Source organism: Dipodomys ordii, unplaced genomic scaffold, assembly GCF_000151885.1.
Source record: "Dipodomys ordii isolate 6190 unplaced genomic scaffold, Dord_2.0 Scaffold11, whole genome shotgun sequence".
Classification (NCBI taxonomy): Eukaryota; Metazoa; Chordata; class Mammalia; order Rodentia; family Heteromyidae; genus Dipodomys; species Dipodomys ordii.
The window spans coordinates 12,778,600-12,804,040 of record NW_012267227.1 but is presented as its reverse complement, the minus strand read 5'-3'; the positions used below and the strand labels follow the sequence as shown (position 1 = coordinate 12,804,040).

The window sequence follows — 25,441 nt, the reverse complement described above, 5'->3', positions numbered from 1 at the left end:
AACAATAGGAAAATCCCAAAGGTCATCCTCCTTTCACCAGTTTTGTCTTGGACAAAATGGACTGACTAATTGCAAGCTGCAAGTTTCCCATCTGTTTCTAAATAGGAATGAAGTGACACCATACCCCAAACCTAGCCATGAGGAAGAGTGAGCTTCTAGCCAACTGGGAATAAGGATCCAGGCAGAGCTGGTCCAAGAGATCTGCTCTGTTTTCACAGTTCAGAGAAGCTACATTCTAGCCCTACATCATTTTCATTGGGACTTTATGAAGCCAGTGTGGTGTTCTGAGGCAGTAAGAACCCTAAACTAACTTTTTTTTTTCTCCCCAAAGTGGTGCTGGAGAATTGAAGGCAGAACCTCTCCTGCTTGCAAGGCAAGCCTCGCCCTGTGAATGCGGCTGCATCTCTTCAGACTTAATCAACATTTCTGGACTGGAGGTAAGAGGACAAGGCGTAGGACTGATGCACCTTTCCTCTTTTTCTCTCATAACACTAAAAACATTTCTGGGTATTGAAGTAACAAAGTCCGCTGTAGCAGAAACTAGTGCCTAAAATGAGACAACTATCTCCCCAGAGTTGATAATGACCATAAGTGTTTTATTAAAACCAGACAACACTGAGAGATGTATGGTCTACTCTTCTAGAACTAGGGTAATTCCAGCCAACCCTACATACCTCTGCAAAACTGTCATGGATCAAGTCAAGATGAGCCAGTTTTAATAAATGAAAACATGAAATGTGTTCTTTTGGAATAAGAGAAACCTTGCCGTTAAAAGCACCCACTTAGGAAGTAGTAATTTTGGTAGTTTTTTGCTAAGAAGGGATCTGCACCCCAGTATGTGGCAGCTAGAAAAGGTCATGTGACCAAGCACTCAGCCTGCACTGGTGCTCTGTAGATGCTTGCTGTGAGCAGGAAAAGTTTTTAATGACACTTGAAAAAAAAGGTGGTCTTTTTTTTTTGTCATGGGACTTGAACTCTGGGCTTGGGCGCTGTCCTTGTGCTCTCTAGCGCAAGGCAAAAACTCTGCCACTTCTAGTTTTCTAGTGGTTTATTGGCGATAAGAGTCTCCCAGACTTTCCTGCCCGGGCTGGCTTTGAACTGCGATGCTCAGATCTCAGCCTCCTGAGTAGCTAGGATTATAGGCGTGAGCCACTGGCACCTGGCAAAAGATGTCTTAAAGTAAGTTAGAGGTCTTAGAGTCTAGTTCTAGGGATGTCTCAGAAGAACCAAGAACTTTATTACTTCCCCTTCCCTGGGCTTCTGGGTTTGAGCTAGATGGCCTTTGCTGTCCCTCTAAACTCAATGTTTTGATTCTCTAATGTGCATGGAGTTGTTTTCCCATGACATTGTGAAATCAAAGATGGTATCATTTTTAATTTAATGAGAGTCACTTGAGCTCCCTTAATTGTCAAAAGAATTTAGCAAATCCCTGAGAAAATTCTCTGATTCTGCTGCTCACTCTCTGCCCCAGAGCTGTGTAGAGCTGAGCAGAACTACTTCTGTATCTTCAGGCCGAACATATGCTTCTGCAAAACAGCTTCTGGCTGCATGCTATTTTTCAGTCAGAAGTAGGATTTGGTTCACCCCCAGTATGAAGAGAACTCAGGAGCGGGCTGAAGACTAGCCACGCAGTAGGGAGCGGATGAAAGCAGGAGCAAGGAATTCTAAGGGTGCTTCATTCCAGACAAGACGAAGCATCCTGTATTGTCATTTTTTTTCTTAGTGTGCCAGTTTTTGACACTTTCTTTCCTTTGGTTTGAATCAGGTTTGGACAATCTTAAATTACTGTGTGTTGTTTTGGTTACCAGTGTAATGTTTTTGAAAGTAAGCAGGGCTTGGGTGATGGGAAGAGAGCAGTGCATGCAGCGGAGGGGGAGATGCTACTTGCCCACACACTGGTTCCACTGGTAGTGCTGCAGGTAGCCCTGGGGACAGCTGCACCGGTAGCCTCCGATGATGTTCTGGCAGCCGTGTTGGCAGCGGTGGTTGCCCTCACACTCATCCACATCTGAAAGAAGCAGAGCCGCCTTAAAGCCACATTTATTTCCATGTCAAGATAAAAGGCAATTCTAGTTAAGAAATGTGTAGATTACTATAGAAGTGTAAAAGTTAACCAGGCCAGCTGGGGAATCTAATGGCTCTCCACCCAGTGACCAGAAATCTAGCCATTGTTTTTATTATTATTATTATTTTCCATTGCCATCCCATCACCCCAGGCGCTGTCCCTGGGCTCCTTTTGCTCAAGGCTAGCCTCTACCACTTGAACCACAGAGCCACGTCCAGCTTTTTCTGTGAATAATTGGAGACAAGAGTCTCACAGACTTTCCTGCCCAGGCTGGCTTCGAACCACAATCCTTAGATCTCAGTCTCCTGAGCAACTAGGATTACAGGTGTGAGCCACCAGTGCCCAGCCAGTAGCATTGTTCTTGATGACTGAGTTATTCCCTCTCAGGTTAAAGTATTCATCTAGGCAAGGCAAGTATTGCAGACACAAAGCATGGGACTCAAGGTATGGGTTCCCAAGCAAACCCTTCCCTTCCCAACTTCAGTTGAGTGCCCCCCCCCCCCCGCAAGATGGTGGTGAAGGTGCTGATCCTCACGCAGGCCACTTCCACAGGAGCCACAGCTGGGGCTTCTACCCACCTTCACAGCTCGCACCACTCTGATCCAGCGAGAATCCCCGTTGGCATTCACAGGTGAAGCTTCCAGGTGTGTTCTGACAGACGCCTTTTGACCCACACAGGTTGATATCAGAGGTACATTCATTGTTATCTATGAGAAGCAATGGGAGAAAGGACTTAAATGCTCCAAAGGTTTCTTCAGAAAAGACCAAGTCAGTCCAGTGTTTTCTTCTGCTTACCAATGCAGGCGGTGTGGTGCTGGGTGAACCCAGGAGGACATTTGCACGTGAAACCACCAATGGTGTTCACACACAGGAACTGGCAGTTGTGCTGCTTGGTTGCACACTCATCAAGATCTGCAAGAAAAAATGGCGTTGCGCTGAGCGGACGACACAGGTCCAGAGAAGCGGCCCTTAGCCAGCTGGGCCACGTCTCCAGCAACCCTGGCCAGAACAGAGCCCGCGAATGGGTAAGTACCACTCTGTGAACAAAAGTTTCAATTTAGAACACAAAGAAAACTAAGTGGTTCTTTTTGGGACCTAAGGATAGCCCAGTTCCCTTAAGTTTGAGAAAAGTAGTTTGAAAACCGGTTGTTGAGAAATTTAAAAAATTTTTAAACCCATTATCAACTGAAGTGAAAAACTGAAGGAAAAGTCTAAAAACTAAGAACACTCAAAGCCACATTTAGTATTTATCAAATACAATTTCTCATCGCTACAAAATCTTCTACTGTAATCAGGTCCCTGTCCTTATACTGCCATCAATTTCTGGGCCTATTTTTAACTCCAGTGTTAATTAAAAATACCAAGACAGCTGAGTGCTGGTGACTCATGCGTGTAATTCTAGCTACTCAGGAGGCTAAGACCTGAGGATTGTGGTTCAAAGCCAGCTTGGGCAGGAAAGTTCCAGTGAGACTCTTACCTCCAATTAACCACCAGAAAATCAGAAGTGGCTCTGTGGCTAGAGCACTTGCCTTGAGCTGAAGAGCTCAGGGACAGTACCCAGGCCCGGAGGTCAAGCCCCACAACCAAAAAAAAAAACAAAAACAAAACCAGTAGTAGCTCAAGTGGTAGAGCACCTGCATTAAGCAGAAAAGCTCAGGGACCATGCTTAGGCCCAGAATGGTAGCTCCAGGACAGACAAGCTCCCCACTCACCCAGGAAAGAAGAAAAAAGACATAAAAAGTATATTGTAGCTTTTAGCTGATTTTTCCTTTTGGATAATACTGGGATTTGCACTCATTCTACCACTTAAGCCAAATACCGCCCCCCCCTTTTTTTTTTGCCGGTCGTAGGGCTTGTACTGTGGACCTGGGCGCTGTCCCTGCGTTCTTCAGCTCAAGGCTAGCACTCTACCACTTGAGCTACAGCGCCACTTCCAGTTTTCTAGTGGTTTATTGGAGATAAGAGTCTCATGGATTTTCCTGCCCAGGCTGGCTTTGAACCATGATCCTCAGATCTCAGATTCCTGAGTAACTAGGATTATAGGCGTGAGCCACCAGCACCCAGCCCCCCCTTTTTTTTTCCTGCCGTATTTTTCATACACCGAGTCACTTTTTGTAGCAGATGACCTCAGATTGCAATCCTTCATGCCTCCCATGTAGCCAAGTTACAGGCATGCACCATGCACTTGGCATGAATTTTAACAGTAATTTTAAAATAGTGTATTGAGGGAGTGTTTTACCATAAATTCAGTTACCATGCACATATCACACAGAAGAGTACATACCTGCAGATCGGTGTTAAGATTTACTGGTGATGTAATGTGCTTCACAGTAGTACCCTTATGCACAGGACATCTGAGAAAACCTCCTATGGCCGTCTCAGTGCTCGCTTCCCTGAAGATGGAGCCTGTCCTCTATTGTTCCCTGCTGACAAGCTGACTGATGTTCTACCCTGAGTCCGTGACTAACTTCCCCTCTCCAGGACCCTAGAAGCTTTGCTATAGCATCTTCATATCTTTATAGAAGGTCACCTGAGACAGGTGAGGGTATTTGATGATATCATAAACATGGTACATTATAGACAGCAACACTTGCTCTTCTCACCTCTCAGAATGTCTTCTTTTATCTTTTTTATTATATAACTTAGTAATTGGACAAATCAGTAGGTTTCACTGTGGCATTTCTACACATTCAAATATCTTGCTTTGATTGTTTTTCTCCTTATATGGACCCCACATTTCTCTAGGGCTTTTTTCCATTTCAGTATACACATAACTGCACCACTTATTTCCATATTTAGTCATATATGCCAAGAATGTTGTGTAAAAGACAAGGATTTGCATTATAAATAGATGTGTTAAGCAATCGCATAATTGCTTTCTGTACTCCTGATACTTCCTAAGAGCATGGTATGGAGCTTCCTGAACATTGTGGAGTAAGAATGCACTTCAGATGGTTAGAATTTTTTTAGTAGATCTCTCAGCTTCCTTTCCTTAAAGATTATTTAGAAGCCTTCAACGGTTGTCTCCTTTACATTACTGTCAGCCCTCCCCAGCTTCCAGAAGACACAGGAAAGGGGTCAGAATCTCCTTGTTACTGTTCCCCAGGTCTTTTCTTTCAGCTCTTTACCCTCCCTTACTTTTCTGGTTTATCCATAGTTTCATGATAGAACACTTTCTCCAAATCCCTCATTTTCTCAGTTGATCTTTATGAAGTTCTTACTATCAAGCAAGATGTTGAGGAATAAGTGTACACTGAAAGAATTTTGCAGAGGGTATAATTTATAGTTAAGGAAGGACTTCTATTCAAAGTTTTGCTGTTTCCATGTAAATTCTGGGTGATGTTTATGTCTCTTAGAAGGCAGGAATAGTCTTACTTCATAGACCCAGTCTTTAGTTAGGCACCGTGTCTTCTCGGATTGTGGAACTAATTATCCTGAGGCTAGAGTCTACATCACAACTGTGTGGTCCATGTCTTCATGCGACTACACATTTGTTACATCCAATCAGCCTTGGCTGGGGCAGCATGCACACTGGATCACTGCCGCCCCTGGTCCTCTGCAGCCTCCTGGTGTCAGCTCCCTCTTTGACCCACTTCCTACATCGGCTCTCACCTCAGGGAAGAACCTCTTTTGTGCATTAATGGATCTCCAAGCTCATCTGTGGATTCCTCACAGGTACAAGGACTGACAGGTGAATGGGCAAAGACAAATTCTACTTGGCCTACCTTTGCAGCTCCTTCCATCTTCTTGCAGAATGTAGCCTTTTGGACAGGAACACTGGTAGCTCCCTTCTGTGTTTTTGCAGATAAAATTACAGGGTTTGGGAGCCTGGTTGCACTCGTTCAGATCTATGATTGAAGAGACAGTGATTTCCATCTAAAAGGATGTTTCAATGCCCAAAGTCCACTGTGAGAGTTTAACAAAAAACTTCAGTAGTCCATCATTGTTTTATGTTTTCTATGAAATTGTGTATGTATTTTAGATGATTAGCTTGAAGGATCCCCCTGCCCCCACAGCTGATCTTTCTACTTAAGGGAAAAACCATGGGAAAGAGGGTACTTACCCACACAAGCTGTTCCAGTAATATCCGGCGTGTACCCAGTTTTACAAATGCAGTGATAGGATCCTCTATCGTTGACACATTCCCCATTGCGGCAAACATCATGAATAACCTTGCATTCATCAATATCTAGACAAGTTGATATAAATTAAGGTATTATAAAATAGACAACATTAACCAATTCTGACAGTGTGTGTTAGTATACTACGGATCTAACGCTAAACCAAAGGCATGACAACATACATTTTGTATGCTGTGGTAGTAACGAAACTGAAAGGCCGCATGGCAATACCTTTACCAGTATGGTAGTCACAAACTAATCAGGCTACAGGAAAATTGAAGAAAGACTGGTCTTCTAAACTTTGTATTTTTCTCTTCTAGGGCCAATAGAGAACACCCCCCCATGGAGACACATGTGGCCTTTTGCTCTGCTCAGGCTATGAAGCTCGCCTCCTGCTGAGTTCGCATAATCAAGTCACAGCAGGGGACCCTTATCTAATATTGCATCTTCAAAATAAGGAAAGCTCTCTGTGTTTGAAGTTAATCCTGGAAAATACCAAATTACATAATATTGCGGAAATGGAACATCTTCTTTTCTTTGATGAAAAAGGAAATGAACCAGGGCTTTGGGTGGATAGAGACTGGATTTTGCCACCTAGTAAGAGAGACAGACCCTTATTCTTGGCCCCACCACAGAGAGTAGTACTTGGCCAGTGTACTGTTTAGCATGAAAACTACTGTCTTCCACCCCTCTGACCCAGGGATCTCCTTGCTTGGGAGGGGGCCAATACGAGTAGCTTACACATGCCATATCAGCCCTTGCTTTGCCAAATGACCATTTTATATCAACATCCGGGTCTGCCTGACCCTTTCAAGTTTATCCTGAAGTGCAATTTAGCACATTCTCACTGTTCTCAGGAAATGAGTCTTCCACCATCTCATTTTTACATCCTCCAAAGCAGCAGAAATTGCTTCTGGCCACTCCATTTTATCGGTCCACTGCTGCCCCCCTCCTTCCATACCCTAGTCTGTTATCCTGCCTTCAAGCATATCTTTTTAACCTCCTTATTTCAAATAATTCTCTCCTAAGGAACCTAAAAAGAAAACAGTCACAAAAACCCTCCTCATTTCTTTTCTCAGTCCTTTTATGAACTAAAACCTAACTTGGATTACCATTGGTAAGCAGGGAAATCACACTAGGCCTGGAGGTCTTCATCACCCAGCCAGCCTTCTCATCCTTTAACTTTCTTGGTAAAGATGCTTATGCTTTTTCAGATGGAATTGTGTTATACTGAAGGATACCAGCATTATTATAGGTCTTCAATGTAGTATGCTTTAGCTAATGTTCTAAGTTAAAATACCTACAGGTAAACTAGAATCCAATGAATCTAATAGTTGTTTCAAGATGTAGCTAAAGAATCTTGCTGTAAACCAATAATGGACTTACAGCAAACTTTTGTTTCAAAAGCCTGAAGGAGCAGGGAAGAGGCAGGGACCAGGCCCATACAGCCACAGGCCCAAGGACACGTTGACATGTGGCCTTGAAGGTCTAACAACAGAATAATGGATTTTTTTTCCAATCCCAGCTATACAGCTCTATGTAAGCTCACTCTGTAGAGTTTTGTTTTTATAGCAAAACTCACACTGGTCATAAGTGACAACAAACAGAGTACCTGCTCCATTGGTCATGAATCCTCGGCCATGGGGGCAGAGTTTCTTGAAAGCCACAGTGCCCTGGAAAGGGCAGATCTCACAGTGCGGGCCCCAGCCCCTCCCTCCATCGCAGCAGCATTCAGACTTGGTGACAGGGTTTCTGTTGCTTGAGCCGATCTGACACATATTTTGCAGCACTTCCGTGAAGCAGTACCCTTCTCGATTGTCTAGAGAGGGGACATTGAATGAAAAAGAGGGTTTTAGGAAATGTTAGGAGCATGACTGAATTTGGCCAGATCAAAAAAACCCAAAAGATTGTAACACTTTACCCTGGATGAGAAGGAGCGAGAAGGGAAAGCTGGAAGCAGCAGTAAGAGAGAAAGGGTGCCGTCTGAGGGAAACAAGACAAGAGAGTCAGTAAGCTGGCAGAGAGGCATCGGCTTAGAAAAGCTTCTGACTGTGTACCCACACACATGGGAAATCATCCTAACAGTCACGCTGGGGTGGGGGGCGCAGAGCAGCATAAGGGAACAGATCCTGATCACCAACAGGCAGCCAAGAAATTCTGGGCAAGTGATTTTGATCAGCAGAGGAAGAATTGAGCTGCAGGGTGGTACTAAACCCAAGGGAGAGTAAATTACTAAGTCATCTCTATAGGCATTTTTTTTTTCCTTCCTCACATTTTGACATTTATTTCAAATCCAAGATCTGGGTTTCAGCACATTTGTTTGCCCCAAATTGTAGCTTTTGGAGTCACGTGCACTTGTATGTCAAATGAGCTGGGGAGTTTTTACATTAATATTTTATGTGTGTAGCAATTACTTTGCGTAAGGAAACAAACCAAGGCATAATTATGGAGGAAACAGGAAAAGGTGCGCTAAATCTGTAGCAAAAGTAGACACTCTCTCCAGCTTTGACCCTTAAATTACTATTTTAAGACGTGTGCACGTAAATTTTACAAAAACAAGAATGCGTCTGCTCTACTCACCGAGGCACTCGTCCTGGGCGGGGCTGGCTGTGAACCCGTCATTGCACTCACAGGTGTAGCTCCCTCTTGTGTTGATGCAGCGCCCATTTTCACAGATTCCTGGCTTGGTCTGACATTCATTTTCATCTGAGAGGTTGCATTGAAGGATAGAAAACCGAAGCAGTTATCTAACCGTTTGTAGAAAGGTTTGATTGCTCTTTTTCTTCTTCCATCTATCTCAATTTAATTTGTAAACAGGTAAATCTATTCACACTCCCCCCTCCCTTCTCTCTTCCTCAGCCACACCAGAGTCCTCTGTGGAACGTGACCCATGGCAGGTGAGCGGCCTTTCCAGGGAGTAAGCACACACACGGGCATGTGTGCCAACCTCTGCTCCTTGAAAGGCATAGTGGATAACATTTTGATGCCCTTGGTTCTCAGTTAATTGAATTTTTGTTATCAGATCATATGGAGGTCCCCAAAAATCTATTTAGTGAAGGTGAAAAAGAGTTTGAAGTCTTGTTAGAAGTTAGAGTTTGAAGTCTTGTTAGAGTAAGTGTTGACCTGGGGCATCTGTCTAGACTTCATATTCAATATAGATTATTTGTAATAGCTCAACAGAATTAAATAGTAACATAATTCAATTTCCCAGGTTAAAAGAAAAACTAAAATAGCTGGAGATTCTGAGTCATCCAATGGCTGTCTAGAAGGGTAAGTTTCCTAGTGTTCTTCCTCATTTAAAAACAGCTAGGATTGAGAATGCAGCTCAGTGGTAAAGTGCTCACCTAGCATGCATGAAGTCCTGGGTTCGTTTCCTCAGTACCACATACACAGAAAAAGCCAGAAGTGGCGCTGAGGCTCAAGTGGTAAGAGTGCTAGCCTTGAGCAAAAGAGTCTTAAGGACAGTGGCTAGGCCCCGAGTTCAAGCCCGAGAACTGGCAAAAAAATAAAAATCACAAACACAAACAGCTTAGCTCCCTGACACTGAGGTCTCCTAGGGGAGGCAGAGGGCTGACAGGAAGGCACCACCACACCAAGCTGCTTCCAGTTGAGGCGACTGGCCAGCCTCAGACTTGGTCCTCCCATCATTTATCTAGGATTGCAGGCCTGAGTTACCGTGCTTTAATATTTCCATTCACAACAGGTGGCAGGCTGGTGTGCTAGATTTGATCTGTTGGCTGTCACTTGCCAACCCCAGGTTTAAAGCTGGAGTTCCCAATGGCTCCACATTATAATCACTTGAGAAGCAAATTTAGTGTCTGGATCCCACTCTAGAAGAGATCTGGTGTTTTGGAGATAGATCCCACTGGTTTAGATGGACCTAGTTATCTGTACTTAATGTACTTGAGTAACAAAGGTGAGTCAACAGGGGAAAGTCCAATGTGGTAGAAATAATTGACTCCCAGATCCATAAGAGTACAAAAAGGAAAATAACAGAGGAAAGGCATGGTGTTCCAGTCATGGCATCAAAATGGGCCAAGAAGGAAGGGGAAGGGGAGCTCAGCGGAAGAAAATAGCATTGCTCTTGGACTTCATACATAATTAAGAGGAAGGGGTCTCCACTGGAAGTTGTGACATGACGTTAGAAAGGTGAAAGACTCTGGTCCAGAACTCAACCCAAGCTGCCTGTTCTCCCATCACATCCAACTCAACCCTTTGTGCAAGCTCGTCTTACCCACGCAGCCTTCTCCGTCAGGTCTCCGCTGGTACCCAGGTCCACAGATGCACATGTAGGTGCCAATGAGGTTCTTGCATTCCATTTGTTTCTCGGTACAGTCATGTTTTCCCTCCTCACACTCATCCTCATCTGTAAAGGATGCATAAGCACAATTTAGAAAACAAACTGCATTAAATACCTACCTTTTCATATAAAATGGAAGTAACCAGTTTTCATCTATGCTTTCAGTGTTGACCGCTTAACGGAGTGTACTAACCACCTTCGAACCTGACAGATTGTTCCTAACCATTTGATCATCTCTTCCAAAGCCTGATTCTAGTCAGTTGTGGCAATTTGTGAGCAACATGTGTTAGCATACAGAGAGGTGGGTCTTCCTTCCTTGGGGGAGTTTTGTCCTGGGTGTCTCACCTTTGCACATCCTCCTGTCTTCTCTGAGAACATATCCAGCAGGACATTTGCATTCATATGACCCATACGTGTTCACACACCTGAAGGCACAGAGCAGAGGATTCTGGGCACATTCATTTATATCTGCAGCAGAAGAAAGAAAATAAAGGATTATGTATGTCAACAACAAAAGAGAAACTCGTTTTGCAAATACGTATGAACTAAACCTTCTTTCAGGAAATTATGACATAAGTTGGTTATTTTTGGTATAACGGTGACCATATATTCTGATTTTTTTCCTAGCACAGCTCCAGTATAGGTTCGCTCTCCTGGTGTAGTGACGAATGGTTACTAAGGTAGATGAAAAATTACAGGTCACTCTAGAAGAACTTTTATGAAATTCTTGTTTGGAAGACTCAGGTTGAATATTTCCCACTCATTGTCCAGTACACGGAATGGGATCATTTTCTGCCTCCGTCAGCCTAAACTCACCGTCATGGTCAGAACAGAAGCTATACCCCTCTGGAACACTCCCACCTTCCCTCCCCATGCAAAGAGGCTCCTGTGAGGTAGTAATGTTTTCCCTAAACAAACAGTGTTCTGTGTCATTCTATATACTTTCAGAGAAACCTAGTCCACCCAGACCCCTGAGTTCTATCCCTAAACTGGATGGGAATGGTGTTAGAATTAAGGGCAAAAGTGATTCCAGCAGATTTTGAGATTTAGAACCTGCAGATTATATTCTGGAAAAGCAGCATTAACCCTTTGGTACCACCTTGATTGTGTTGCTCCCCAAAGATTACTGATGCTGGCTGAACACGGGTAGAAACCCATCACTCTGATGAGAGTTCCTTTTAATACTTTGCCTGTCTACCCTCATCATCATGTTCTTTAGTCTACCCTGAGAAACTTGGATCCACCATAACCAAGCGATCTTTTTTTTTCCCCCTCAGCAAGACAAAATTTCTTCTGCAGAAAAGTATATATCTCAAATTGTAGAGAAGAAATAATGGAATAACCCAGCAAACTCAGATTTTTTTTTTCTATTTAATCTGAGTGGTTTTTAATGCTAAATACTGTAATCAGCCAACGTTCCCATGACCAGGACAGGTTACTGACCGTTGTGTGCTTGGCAAAGCTTACCTTCACATGTCATCATGGGACCCGGCTCAAATCCCTCCTCACAGGTACATTCGAAACCTCCAATCACGTTCTTGCAGGTCCCGTTTCCACAAGGATTGCCCACAGAACATTCGTCAGTATCTGTACATCCAAAACAAGACGCATTAAGAAAAAGTGGACACTTGGGCAGAGATACGGGTGCTTGCTCTATCAGAGTACTAGATAGAGTTCCCAGTCTATTCTTGCAAGAAAGGAATGCGCATGTCTTAGCCCGGGCTCATGGCTGGAGTTTGACTTCCTCAAAGGCAGTGACATTGAGAACAAGCTAGAACTTCTAGCCTGCTATGAACGTTGTCTAGTACCTGAGAGGAGATGCTCTAGCAGTTTAAAACATGGCTTCTATGAACAGCCAGAAGTTTCTGCTTGTTAAAGACAGAAATATAGCTCCAGTTTAGCTCTACATTACATCATCCTGCAAGAAGCTTTAAATATGATGGATTCTTGCCAGACATAAAATTGAAGACTAAACTTACTGCAAAACAAGAGACCAGAGGTTAAGAAAAATTAATGCACTGGATAAAATCAAGATTCAAATTGATTTTGTTGATTCTGTTAAGACCAGATGGTTTACATTAGACAGAAGAAAGGCTAGGGGAAAAATATGTTTAGGATATGACCTCTCTAAAGAACTGTGGAAATAGAACACACCTCACCAAGGAGACATAGCTAGAGATATATTTAGATGAGGCTTCCAACACATCTCTTGGACCACTTACTGTGCTGAAGCTGACACATCTCAGGACAGAACTTGTTTTCAGAAATAACATTTTTATTTCAGCTGTCTAAAGCTTGGGAGAGGAGTGGTCTATGGTGAAGAGTTACATACTACTTTGGGGTCCTAAAATCGAAGAAGAAGGTATGGAGAGAACCCCGGACAAGGAGGCCCAACATGCATGAGAAAATGGTGACAGATCTGCTCTTTCTGGTTGCTGTTAAATCATACTGCACGGTCAAGATTATTTATGTAATACGTTATTAAAATCACAGTGTCACTGAACATTAGGGCTATAAGTGAAGCTGGGAATGAGTTGATTCATCTGCATGGTATTACATCCCAAGACCCAGAAAGAATAAGCTCACACAGCAACCACCGACACTAGTATTCTTACTTGGATTCCTTGTATGAAAAGAACACTTTTAAATTTGTACAGACAGATCCTCAGTATCTATGCCACAATCCACATTACATCAGAATTACTTACAAAGAGCTAAGTCTGTCTTAGGAGAGACACATTTTTTTTGGGGGGGGGTGTCGGTCGTGGGCTTGAACTCTGGGCCTGGGCGCTGCTCTTCAGCTCAAGGCTAGAGCTCTACCACTTGAGCCACGGTGCCACTTCCAGTTTTCTGGTGGTTTATTGGAGATAAGAGTCTCACGGACTTTCCTGCCCAGGCACTTTCCTGCCCAGGCTGGCTTTGAATCGTGATCCTCAGATCTCAGCCTCCTGAGTAGCTAGGATTACAGGCATGAGCCACCGGCACCCGGCTGACATAATTTTTTAAGATACTGAATATAGGGCCTTTCATATTTCAAAAATGTTTAAAATTCAGATAAATTTGCACTTTATATACTAACAGAATAAGATTGTGACTAACGGTGTTTTTTGGAGGGGTGAGGCGGAGGACAGTACTGGGGTTTGAATTTGAGTCCCTGTGCTTTCTAGCCAAGTGCTCGACCCCTTGAGCACTTACCTCCAGCCCACCATATATAATTTTTGAACATTTCACAAATACTTCCATTATGGTGCTATCCCTTTCCATCTCATTTTTTTCTGGAAGCACTAAGGTATGACTCAGGGCTTCACACTTGCTAGGTCGGTGCTCAACCACTTGGGCCATGCTTCTAGCCCTGCTTTTTACAGGTTATTTTAGAGGAGGAGACTAACTCCTGCACTCCTAGCCTTAAATAAACCTTGATCCTCTAGATCTCAGCCTCTTGAGTAGCCACGATTATACTGACCACCCATGCCCAGCCACATCTGTTTTTCTGTCCAGTATGTCTTCCCTACTCTCGGAGGTCTGTGGAAGGAAGGCCCTTTTCTGCTTGGCTAACTGCAGCAGCACCATGCCTGGCAGCGGGAGGGGATTCCGCTACTATTCTGGATGGAGGATACATACGTGGATGGGCAACATTCAAAGTCTTGTCTTGGTAGCTATACTTTCTAGCGAAAATGCCGTGTAGTCTTCATTTATAAAACCCTTGTGGAAGAAATGGCCTCATTACTCACCCACACATTCGTTTCCTTCTAGAATATAACCGAAGGGGCACTCGCAGCGATAGGAGCCATCTGTGTTGATACACTGGCCGTGTTTACAGACGTCTGGTTCTTTGCATTCATCCATATCTTAATTAAGGAAAGATCAAACTGTGAGTAAACCAGGTAATTTTCCTAACGCAACCATAAAGGGTGGTCATGTAAGCGCTCAGTAAATAGCTGCTGTCCACATCTAAATGAAGTGAGCATCGGGATGAAATGAAAGGGAGCTTGATGCTTCTAGGTAGAGCTACAGAAAGGAGAACCAGTGGAGAAAAACAAAGAAGAGGCCAAGAACACTGAGACAAGTTGGGAACCAGCGCAGGCTACTCACCCACGGCCGAGTCGTCCGGTCCCACGATGATCCCGCTCCCGTAGGGGCAGATCTGGCGGAAGGCCTCTGCAGTGGACACAGGTGCGCGTTAGTAGGTCGTCCTCCGGGGGGGGCAGTTAGGCAGAGTCTCCACCTCAGCTCTCTGTGGCAGCCTAGTGACCCACCACATGCTGGCTAGGGGGAGGAATAATGGACGGGACAAGCCCAGAATCTGTGGGGGTACAGGGGGGTCATCAAGTCTCCCAGAGGTGGTATCTGCTCCTTGGGCAGCTAGCTATTTCATAACTAGGAACAAGCCCACTACGTAGGGCCTGAGGTGAAGCCACGGTTAAGGAGCATTCTGATTAGATTCACAATGAAGTGGAAGGCCCAGACTGTCAGAACAGCCATGGAAGGACACAAGGAGAGCGCGGCATTGCACGTACCGTCGGGCTCGGTGGGGCACAGCTCACAGGGGTCTCCCCAGCCTTCTCCCTTCAAGGCGCAGCAGCACTCCTGCTTGGAGTGATTCCTGGATTTGGGGGATGAGCACTTTCCTCCTTCGAACTTAGCGTAACAGTAGCTCATTCGCAGATCTGCAACATAGAGTCATGACACCTCCCATTACTTTCCTGCCGAATCCCTGTTGTCTAACCACCCTGGGAAACAACCTGCGGGGTCACGTGTGTTCTTTTCCTTACCACAGCAACACCCGTTCAGTGACTACAGTAGTCTAAGGGCGTTAAACGGATGAGTCAGATCCCAGGAAGGCATTTACATGGCTTTAATGCTATTTCTCATTAAGTTCAGAACCACTGGATGTGAATAATAAAATCCAATCCTGAGAGTTGTTTCTCACCAGTGACTTCAAGACTGGAACAGTCACCGATGGAATCACTGGTGAGATTCTGTCACTGGTGACTGTTTACTTGGGTTTTGTACAACTGTTAGCAAGCCCACGCGGATAAGGGAACCCTTGGAGTGCTAATAGTTACTGTGGGGTCTGAGCCTTGGAACTGCCCCTCCCCTCAAAACAACAACAAAGAACAAAAAACACAGGTAATAGGGCAGACAACTTTGTGGCCTGGTGAAAATCCAACACACGGAGTTGTTGGGCCCAAAATGCAAGGGAGGCTTTCTGAAAATATTACACACATACACACACACTCACACACACACACAGTATGCATGCACGCACAGCCACATCATAGTTAAGTTTTCCGAGGTTTCTGCCTGGGAAGGGAAGGAAGAAGGAGGCAGGGGTGTGGGTGGTTGGGTGAGAGTTGAGCAATCTTTCAGAGAATATATGTACTTCTTTAGTATTAATGATTGCTTGGTGACTCCAAGAAGATGGGGTCTCTTTGTCATAAAACTGTCCCACACAACTTGACATGATTTTGGAAACTAACTTTTCCATGTCTTCTAGAACAAATTGGGTGCTCTAAGAAGTGAGCTCATGCAGGGGTCTGGAATGTGTTTTTCTTCAAACTTGACTTCCAAAAAGCCTTGCACAATTTCTCTCTCATTACAGGCCAAAATCTGCAAGTTTTAAGGAAATGGTTTCATGTCTATTTTGCACATAGTCTGTTTCTTTGGTTCTGATTGCTGTCTTCCTCATTCTCTCCCATCACCGGCTTTCAATCTAGGAAGCCACCTGTATATTTCTGTTCAAGTAATTTCACCAGGTTTAATTTCATAACTAAGGAGATCATGTAAAAATACGAGGTGCCAGATCTGGCATTGCAGAAGAAAAGTCTTCATGAGTGCAAATTAGAAATATTACCTGTCATCTCTCTATCATCTATCTTTCTATATCATCTGCCTATCTACTTACCAACTTAACCTTCCTGCCCACCCACCCTCCCCCCTACTTACCAAGTGCTGTAAGTCACAGTCAACTGGCTTCCCCAATAAACTTGTTCTACTCTTCATGGCACCCAACTCTTCTAAGCAAATCATCTCTACAGTCTCTGCTTTGCTTCCTCATGTGTGTGGCTCATTCCTGGCAGGCACCTTCAATGGATGACCCTTCTGAAGGTCAACAACCATCAAAGACAGTCCTTGTCTTGTAGCACGTCTGCCATTGCTAACATGCCTTGAGCTTGCTAGGCAGGCGCTCCACCATTTGGACCACACCCAAATATTTGCTTTTCAAAAAAGAACTTCAGAGCTGGGCACCCGTGGCTCATGCCTATCATCCTAGCTACTCAGGAGGCTGAGATCTGAAGATCTTGGTTCAAAGCCAGCCCGGGCAAAACAGTCCATGAGACTCTCGTCTCCAGTAAACTAAGAAAAAGCCAGTGGTGGCTCAAGTGGTAGAGCGCTGGCCTTGAGCACAGAGGCTCACGGAGCAGTGTCTGTGGCCGGCAAAAAACAAAACTTCAAGATTTTGCCAATTTTCATTTTCTGGAGGATAGCTTTTGGCTAGTTTTTCTTTTCAAGTTCTTTTTCAAATATAGTGTGTTATATCATCAGTGTTATATAGCCATCTTAAGCCGTCATTCAGCGGCTACTCAGAAAACTTAGTCTGAACAATTACACTAAAGATTTAACTCCTTTTTCTACTTCACAGTGGTTTCCCCTTTCATACATCCCTGGTCCCCAGGTAGCAGGGATTGAATTCAAGAATTTGTGCTTTCTAGGTGCGCACTCTACCATGTGTTCTACATTCCCAATCCTTTTGGCATTAGTTTTTGTTTGTTTGTTTGTTTGTTTTTCCACGTAGGGTCTCTCAAGTTTGCCTGATCAGGCCTTAGCAATCCTCCTACCTCAAACTCTGGAGCAGCTGGGATTACAAGCATGCATTACCATACCTAGCATACCCGTTTTTTTAAACCCAGATCTATTCATGTTCTGCTACTAATGCGTCAAAGTTCTTTCTCTTGCCTTTTAATTGCTGACTTTGCTCCACACCCCAACTCTTCTCTCCACCTTGACAACATGAACTTTCAAGTCACTCTAATTGACAAATTCCCTTGACTCAACTTCCCAAGTCAGAGCGGCTCCTTTGCACCTGTGTTCTCCAGGACTGGCTTCTGTCTACCAAGTACCATCACATTTGCTGCTTCAAGCATAACCCGTGTTTCTGTAGAATTTTCTGACTTGGTGAGTATAGAAGTCTAACTCCTAATTTGTCATTAAAATCTAAGTTTTGATTTCCAACCTACAGTAAAATCTGTGCTTGGTAGGAGATTTACTTGTGCTTGTGGTTCTTCTCCAGAATCGGTTTATCACTCAAAAGTGCCCAGCACTGGGACAGCACTGCGCCCCGACGTGTACTCCAACGAGGGCTTGCGGGGCCGAGTGTTTACTGGACCATCTGCACGGAGCCCTTCCTGACCTCTGAAATTTCTTTGGAAGTACGAAAGCCACTTTCCCTGCTTGCATTCCTCAGTTCTGGCTCTGCTTCTTGGAGCTGAGCATGTGGCAGGGCTGCTCGCAGCTGGGCTGGTTCTTCCTGCGATGTTAGCTCTGCTCTGTGACAGGCCAGTGCAAATTGAATTAATAGCCTTGGAGTTTCCTCTGGCCTGCCACATCGGCAGATTCACACCTGGTTTCTCACTGCTTTCTCTCCAAGCTCAGGCCCGGCCAAAAGCACAACACAAACAAGAGAGTAGGAGGCAGAAATTATCTGGGTTGGTCTGCACCGTACACATAAGGATATCTCTTTGAACCAAGCTCTACCCCTTCACTACCCCCAAATCCAAGTGGATCAAACCAACGATAGGAATTCTCAGTTCTCTCCTTCATACTTCCGAAATGGCTAGGTGAAAAGCAAAAAGTTAACTAGAAATAATGTGTTCAGTGAATTCTAAAACTAACAAAGCTTTGCCACATATAAAATTCTATCACACTGGTTGGGCACTAGTGGCATATGCCTGTAATCCTAGCTACCAGGAGGCTAAGAGGAGAACAAGTGTAGTTCCAGCCAACCCAGGCAGAAAAGTACTCAAGATTCCACCTCAAACAGAAGTTGGGATGGTGTTATGTGCCTGTTCATCCCAGCAACAAGGAGAAGTATAAAATAGGTAGATTCAAGTCCAGGAATGGCCCAGACAAGAAGGATCTATCTCAAAAAATAACTAGCATAAAAGAAAGTTGGAGAAAGGACTCAGTGATAAGAGTACCTTCTAGAAAGCACCAAAGCCCTCAGTTCAAACCCTAGTGCTGTCAAAAAAATAAAATAAAATTTGGTCAGGTAGCTATTATTATGACTTACAATGAGCAAACCAAGCTCTCAAAACAGTAGATGACTTCTAGAAAAAAAAACAACAACAGGACTGGGTCCCCAAACCTAAAATACTCTTTGATATCCAGTACCAATTATTTGGTAATAAGGAAGCAAACACACACACACACAAACACATACACCAACTCTAAACAACAGCAACACAACAACAAACACTAGCAGGAAAAAAGAAATGTGCATGTATCTCCCACATGTAACTCATTAAATTAATTTGTATATGTAGACAGACACATAACAATTGCATTGTTTAGAAAGGTCTAAGCAATTTTCTGGGGCTTAATAACATGCTGTATTATGTTTAGATTCAGTGTTTTTCAAATTGTTCTTTTATTTATAAGTCAGTCTGGGAAACCCTTGAAAATTCTGACTAGAACAGTTCTGACAAGTATTATTCTTTTTTTTTTTTTTTTTTTGGCCAGTCCTGGGTCTTGAACTCAGGGCCTGGGCACTGTCCCTGAGCTTCTCTGTGCTCAAGGCTAGCACTTTACCACTTGAGCCACAGCGCCACTTCTGGCTTTTTCTGTTTATGTGGTGCTGAGGAATCAAACCCAGGGCTTTGTGCATGCTAGGCAAGCACTCTACCACTAAGCCACATTCCCAGCCACAAGTATTATTCTTAAAGTGGACAGCAGCACCAAGAATCCTGGCTGCTTTATCTTTCTTGTTTCCTAAGAGAACTTGTCAGGTAACAGATGGGCACCTTCCACTGGGGTAGGTGACTAAGTCTGCATTTTTGCTTTCTGGAGGTCTAGGTTTGTACCCATATGTATCTAGATTATTGCTTTGGAGGCAGGAAATCTGCAGCTGAGCTCTCCCCCCAAAGACTTTGGTGTTTTAGTGGCTCAAAGTGATCTCTGACCAATCAGCGTTTGTGCTGAGAGATTTAAATGCCAAAAATGTTGTATAAGCAATGGTAACTTGATGGATGAGCTTTTAACCTCCAAAATACAAATGAACGTTCTGACATATGGTAATCATTAGACCTCTGGATAAATGAAAGAAGAAAAAAAAACTACCCCAAAACCTTCTCATCTTCCTGTTCACAAAGAATCAGAGGTTGGCCATGTGCAAAGTATACAACCACAACCAATAAACATGGAGTCATGAAAGTCTAGGGTCTTCACCGGCATTTACCTTGGCAACGTCTTCCCGTTGAGGACAAGGAGAACCCTTCTGGACACAGACATTTGAAGCTGCCTTCAGTGTTACTGCATGTGCCCAAGGCGCAGATTTCTGGTTCTTCCACGCATTCATCGATATCTAAAAGAATGGCAGGTGTCAAACAAAGTCGGGATACAGGGGAAACACCAGCAAGGATCAGATGCAAAATACGACAGTTCAATGCATTAAGTGTGCTTCATAACTCTCGTGAGAATGAAGACACTTTCCTGTCCTGTAAGGCTGTCAGCTGGGCTTCTGGCTGGTTATGACTTTTTTTTTTTTTGGGTCGGTTGTGGGGCTTGAACTCTGGGCCTGGGCGCTGTCCTTCAGCTCTTCAGCTCAAGGCGAGTGCTCTACCACTTGAGCTACAGCGCCACTTCCGGTTTTCTGGTGGTTTATTGGAGATAGGAGTCTCACGGTCTCTCCTGCCTGGGCTGGCTTTGAACCGAGATCCTCAGATCTCAGCCTCCTGAGTAGCTAGGATTACAGGTGTGAGCCACCAGAGCCCGGCTGGTTATGACTTTTGAAATACTAATTTTGACAGTTCTTGATGAAAACATGGATTCTACACCATGCAAGACATACAGTGACAAATCTGTCTCGCCCAGATGGAATTGAACTGCCTGGCCAATTTGGAAGTCAGAATGATTCCACACAACCCCTCTCCAGAGACCCTATTCACCACCGCATATTAAACAGACATTCTAAAATGGACCTCAGTTGTATGATCTAGACTTTGAACCAAATTTATTTCCCTATACTCTCCTGGAGCTTTTCCCCCTACTCCATGCTCTAGCCCTAAGGACATTTTATAAGGACACTAATATTCATGAAAATAAGCACAACTAGTTCAAACGAAAGGCATTGCACAAGATGAGACTTTTATATCGGATTTGCAGGTTAATCCTTCTGAAGGCACACAGTTACCTTTCTAGTCCATCCTGTAACCTCAGCCTGCCTGCCTCTCGTAGCTGACAGGAACCTGCTACCCTGGATGGTGTCAATACATCTTGGCTCCTACAACCGGTGGCTTGCAGTGAATTCTGAATCGCTTGGGTCACCAAGTGTCCTGGCTTGCCTGGAAGAAGCCCAGCTGATGCCTGCTGACTTGCCTTCACGTATTAACACTGACCTTTTTTGCTTCCACATTGTCTTCCTTGGGTCAGTACATTTCCTGATCTCTCTACTCTTGGGGAAAGGATAGGTTCTCTAGTCCAAGATTCACCCACTCCTTGCTGACTTTGGCAGGAGTTTGTGGTGAAGAAAGGGGTTAAGTCTTACTTCTGAGCCATAGCATTTGGGTGCAAATATTTGAAAACAACTACTAAATATCTCTTGGATCATGGGACTCTCATTCTTTTCTGTTTGTGCAAAGAGTTCTGCCCACACCAAAGTGATGTTGCATTGCATAATTCTATTCCCCAAAGCTCCAGTTCAGGAGAACTTGAACCCTACTACCTTGACTACATATTAAATATTATAAATATCACATAATAGATATTCCAGATATGTGAAAGGCAAAGTAATTAGCCCCTTGCACAATTCACACTCACATCTTCATTGTTCCAGGTTATTAGATTATAAGTGGGGTCATGTTCCCAGTGGTTAATGAATGAGTTTGAATTACTCCATTCCCACACTCCCTCCACCCCCGCATGTAACCTTTCCTTAAAAGGAAAATTAACTTTTGTTTAAAAAAAAATCCACAAATACTTCTTTTTGGTTGATATACACTGCTACTTTGATTCTCATCCTTAAAGTAGAAATTAGCCTAGAGGCACCATCTTAATAAAATAACACTTAATAAACTGCTTTACATTTAATTTTGATTAATAAAAGTTTCTATGTAAAGATCACACCACTTGAGTGTGATATACATTGGATAGACAATATAATTCCTCATCTGAATTTAGGACTGAGCAGTAGTAAGGCCCTGAGTTCAAACCCCAAACTGACATCCCTCCCCCCCCCCAACAAATAAAGATTCTAACTAGCTACCGAGGCTGTTTTTAGGTATAAACTCTCACCACTTAAAAACATCCAAGTCACGCATGCCCACAGAGGGACACAGCACTTTGGCAAGCTGTACAAATGCATACTAGAAAGGAGTCACAACCACAGGACCAGATACATGACAGAGATAAATAACCCCAGCAAGGATTAGCGTAAGAGTGAGCTGTTCTTTGGCTAGAATGATGCGACCATAAATCATGTCCTCAGACCTTGGATTTTTTTGCTGTTGTTGTTGTTAAATAAGCCATTCCAAAAGGGAGACCATCACTGTAAGAACTTTGATTTTAGAAATCCTAAATCTCCAAACAACAACACCTACCTTCGCACTTGTCATTCTGCAGACTGTACCCAGGGGGGCAGATACACCTGTAAGAACCATCCAAGTTTTGACAGGTTCCTGGTGCACATTTTCCAGGTTCTAGAAGACATTCGTTGATATCTGGAAAGCAAAGGGCAAAGGAGAGAGAAGTTCCCATTGGCATCCTTCCCACCAGACAATTCAAAGAACCTGGAATCAAAATTAAGGAACTTCATAAAGCTAATGTAAGCCCCAAAAGCCTCGCAAGGAGAAGAAGAAATGGCCCAATAAAATTAAAGTCTCATCAGCTTTCCAAGCACACTATGTCAATCCTATTTCCTCTGCCCATCTCAGATGGAATAATTTCTGAAATGGGTAGATGTAAAAAGTGTGTATAAAGATTTTAAAAAGGCATTTGAAAGATTTTAAGAGTTTACTACACAGGTATTTTGAACTAAAAAAAAAAGTAAGAATCACGGCTGTTTGTCTTACAGGTATTTATATTTTAACTATTTTCTGTGGTTATTAAACTTAATTTTTAAAAATAAGAGGAAAAGGTGAATGCAGATGTGTGTGTGTGTGTTTAAAAAGAACAGTTAGAGTTTAAGACACACATCAGTGGTAGAGAGCCTGACTAAGCAAGCGTAAGGGCCCTTGCTTCAGTTCAAAGCCCAGTACAGCCAACAACAAAACAAAATAGGTGTAATCCTAGGTGTTTAAAAAGCTGACATCGCACAAAAAGTTAGTGACACGTCTCCTCTCCCGTCTCCTAAAGAAGTGAGGTGCGCTGGCCACTTAATAACCTTTGACCCGAGCTATGTGGGAAGAGACTGCACTCCAAGGCTTGCTCGAGACAACATATAAGACCCTCTCCAAAAATCCAATTGCAAAAAAAAAAAAAACACTAAGTAAATAATAAAGTCTTTACAGGCAGTGTTAGTGTGATTTTTGCCTTCGAGGCATTGTCCGTGTGATTTTCGTCTATGTTTGCCCCACAGTGTCCAGAGGGAGGGGCTGGGGTGGAGACCGCGGCGGGGTCTGCGCGCCGTCTCCGTGAGCCCCGCGCTCACCCACACAGGTCCTCCCGTCCGGAGCCACGTCGTAGCCCTCATTGCACTGGCACTGGAACGAGCCCACGGTGTTGATGCACTGGCCATTCCTGCAAAGGTTCCCGTTTCCAGTCGCACATTCGTCAACATCTGTGGAAAAACCTCTGCTATAATCCAAAGAAAACAGCGGAGCTTCACAGTGCTTATTCTGAATTTCAGTAGCCCTTAAGGACAGTGGAGCCGTAGGCCGGGCTTGAAACATCAGCCCCGAGAGAACCAACATGCTGCGTTTGTACAGTAGAGGCTGGCTGCTCACCGGAGGATCTGATGTAGCTTTGCTTTGACCTTCCTTTAGATTTTATTTTTAAAAGCTAAAATTAGTTAGCTGATGTCATCCTTCCATATTGAAGTTAGAAGCATATAGAATCAGCTTCTAGCTCGATGCAATATCTTACTGTCTCCTACCATGTTGTATAAGGAAAACTTATACATTCAATAATTTATTGAATAAAAATGGTAGCAGGGCACCAGTGATTCATGGCTGCAATCCTAGCTACTCATGAAGCTTAGGTCCAGAAGAATCAAAGTTCAAAGCCAGCTCTGGCAGAAAAGTCAGTGAGACACCATCTCCAAAATAGCCAGCAAAAAGCCAGGCCGGAGGAATAGCTCCAGTGGCAGAGTACCAGCTGTGAACAAACAAGCCGAACAAGTGTGAGGTCCTGAGTTCAAACTTAGGTATCATCAACCAACCAATCCAATTAGTCTATCAATGAACAGAGAGAGCCTGCGGTGAAGCATGTAGACAAAAAGCTCCAGGTGACTCTTAAATCACATAATTTATACATAAAGAGTTGCTTTCGCATATTTTACCCAGTTTAAACTTACTTTCATTTATTCTGAAGTGTATCTTATTTACATCAAGGTAGACATATCAAAGCTGTAACTGCCAACGAGCCTTTCGATGAAAGTCATAGCACAGCGGGTACGTACGGTATCTGACAAGTCCTGGGATCAATGGTTAGCTATCACACAGCACTTACTCCAAAAAATCCACGCAGTCAGCACACTGAGAATGACCATCACAAAGAACACAGCTGAAAGTGACTTGTGGCCATGCACATTTTGCACACGCACCTATGCAGTCGTTGTTGTGGGAAAGGATGAAGCCGTGGTTACAGCGACAGTTGAAGGAACCGATGGTGTTGCGGCAGGTGCCATTACCGCAAGCATCTCTTTCACACTCGTTAATGTCTGGGAGGAAAAAGGGCCATAGAGAAATACGATTACTAACGAGGAAAGCAGTTACACGCTCACTGTGGGAGCTCAGAGTTCTCCCTGCAGGCGGAGACCCTCTGGAGGTCTGAGCCGTTGGCACCCACACCGGAAACCAGGCAGCGGTGAGGGTCTCGGCCGCAGGAGCGAACCTTTTCCCTTGGCTGGCACGTGAGCGGAGGCAAGCTGAGGACATGGGAACTGGACGAGAAGTATTTTCGTCTATTTACTTCTAGAATTCTCCACCTTTCCCACTTTTCTCAAATATTTTCACTTGAAATCGGAAAATATTCCGAGTGTGTCTGGGTCTTGATTTGTTGCCACCTTTGGCAAGCTTCACCTTTGAGGATTCTTGTTCTAGTTTACCCAAAGGCAGTGACTCACCTGGCACCACGCTGCAATCCGCAACAAAGTGACTGAACGAGCTGGTGAACCTGCGGCTGCGGAGCCCTGCTCCTTTTCCCAGGTCACCTCCAAAAACATACAACTCCCCCCCCCCCGAGGCCAACTGAACGCCCTCTCCGACAGTACCTCCAGGGATGGCACTTAACTTGGCGCTCCTCAACATTCCTGCGGAATTATTTGTCTTTTTATTGGCCTGAGACTTTTCTCTGGCTATTTTGTAAAGCTATTCTGGCATCTTAATTTTTTTTTTTTTTGCATTTCACTGTAGCAGCTAGCATCTTTTTTACAAAGAGTAGACATATGATAAATAGGAGGAAAAAAGAAAAATATTGAATGCAAGAAGATGGCTATAGTGGATTTGAAAGAGGAACAAAGGGGGGCTGGGAAGGTGGCTCAGTGGTAGAGCGCTTGCCTTGCATGCATGAGGCCCTGGGTTC

The 25,441-nt window shown here is 44.0% G+C and overlaps 1 protein-coding gene and 1 long non-coding RNA gene across 2 annotated transcripts in view; one reads left to right on the top strand and one right to left on the bottom strand.

The window, feature by feature from the left end:
- Fbn1 (fibrillin 1) overlaps positions 1–25,441 on the bottom strand; it is a 199,469-nt gene that overhangs the window by 7,060 nt on the left and 166,968 nt on the right. Inside the window, exons 46-62 of the mRNA XM_013010126.1 lie at positions 24,462–24,578; positions 23,349–23,477; positions 22,300–22,419; positions 19,941–20,066; positions 15,004–15,153; positions 14,579–14,644; positions 14,218–14,334; positions 11,954–12,073; positions 10,832–10,954; positions 10,421–10,552; positions 8,767–8,892; positions 7,799–8,005; positions 6,129–6,254; positions 5,791–5,913; positions 2,861–2,977; positions 2,644–2,772; positions 1,889–2,008 (exon numbers count right to left, since the gene is read on the bottom strand). Of these exons, the coding sequence (XP_012865580.1) occupies positions 1,889–2,008; positions 2,644–2,772; positions 2,861–2,977; positions 5,791–5,913; positions 6,129–6,254; positions 7,799–8,005; positions 8,767–8,892; positions 10,421–10,552; positions 10,832–10,954; positions 11,954–12,073; positions 14,218–14,334; positions 14,579–14,644; positions 15,004–15,153; positions 19,941–20,066; positions 22,300–22,419; positions 23,349–23,477; positions 24,462–24,578 (2,148 nt within the window). The remainder of the gene's footprint in view (positions 1–1,888; positions 2,009–2,643; positions 2,773–2,860; positions 2,978–5,790; positions 5,914–6,128; positions 6,255–7,798; positions 8,006–8,766; positions 8,893–10,420; positions 10,553–10,831; positions 10,955–11,953; positions 12,074–14,217; positions 14,335–14,578; positions 14,645–15,003; positions 15,154–19,940; positions 20,067–22,299; positions 22,420–23,348; positions 23,478–24,461; positions 24,579–25,441) is intronic.
- LOC105981113 lies at positions 337–6,878 on the top strand. Its single transcript, XR_001174800.1, has 4 exons — positions 337–437; positions 2,869–3,090; positions 4,400–4,604; positions 6,507–6,878. It is a non-coding gene; the product is annotated as an uncharacterized LOC105981113 (long non-coding RNA).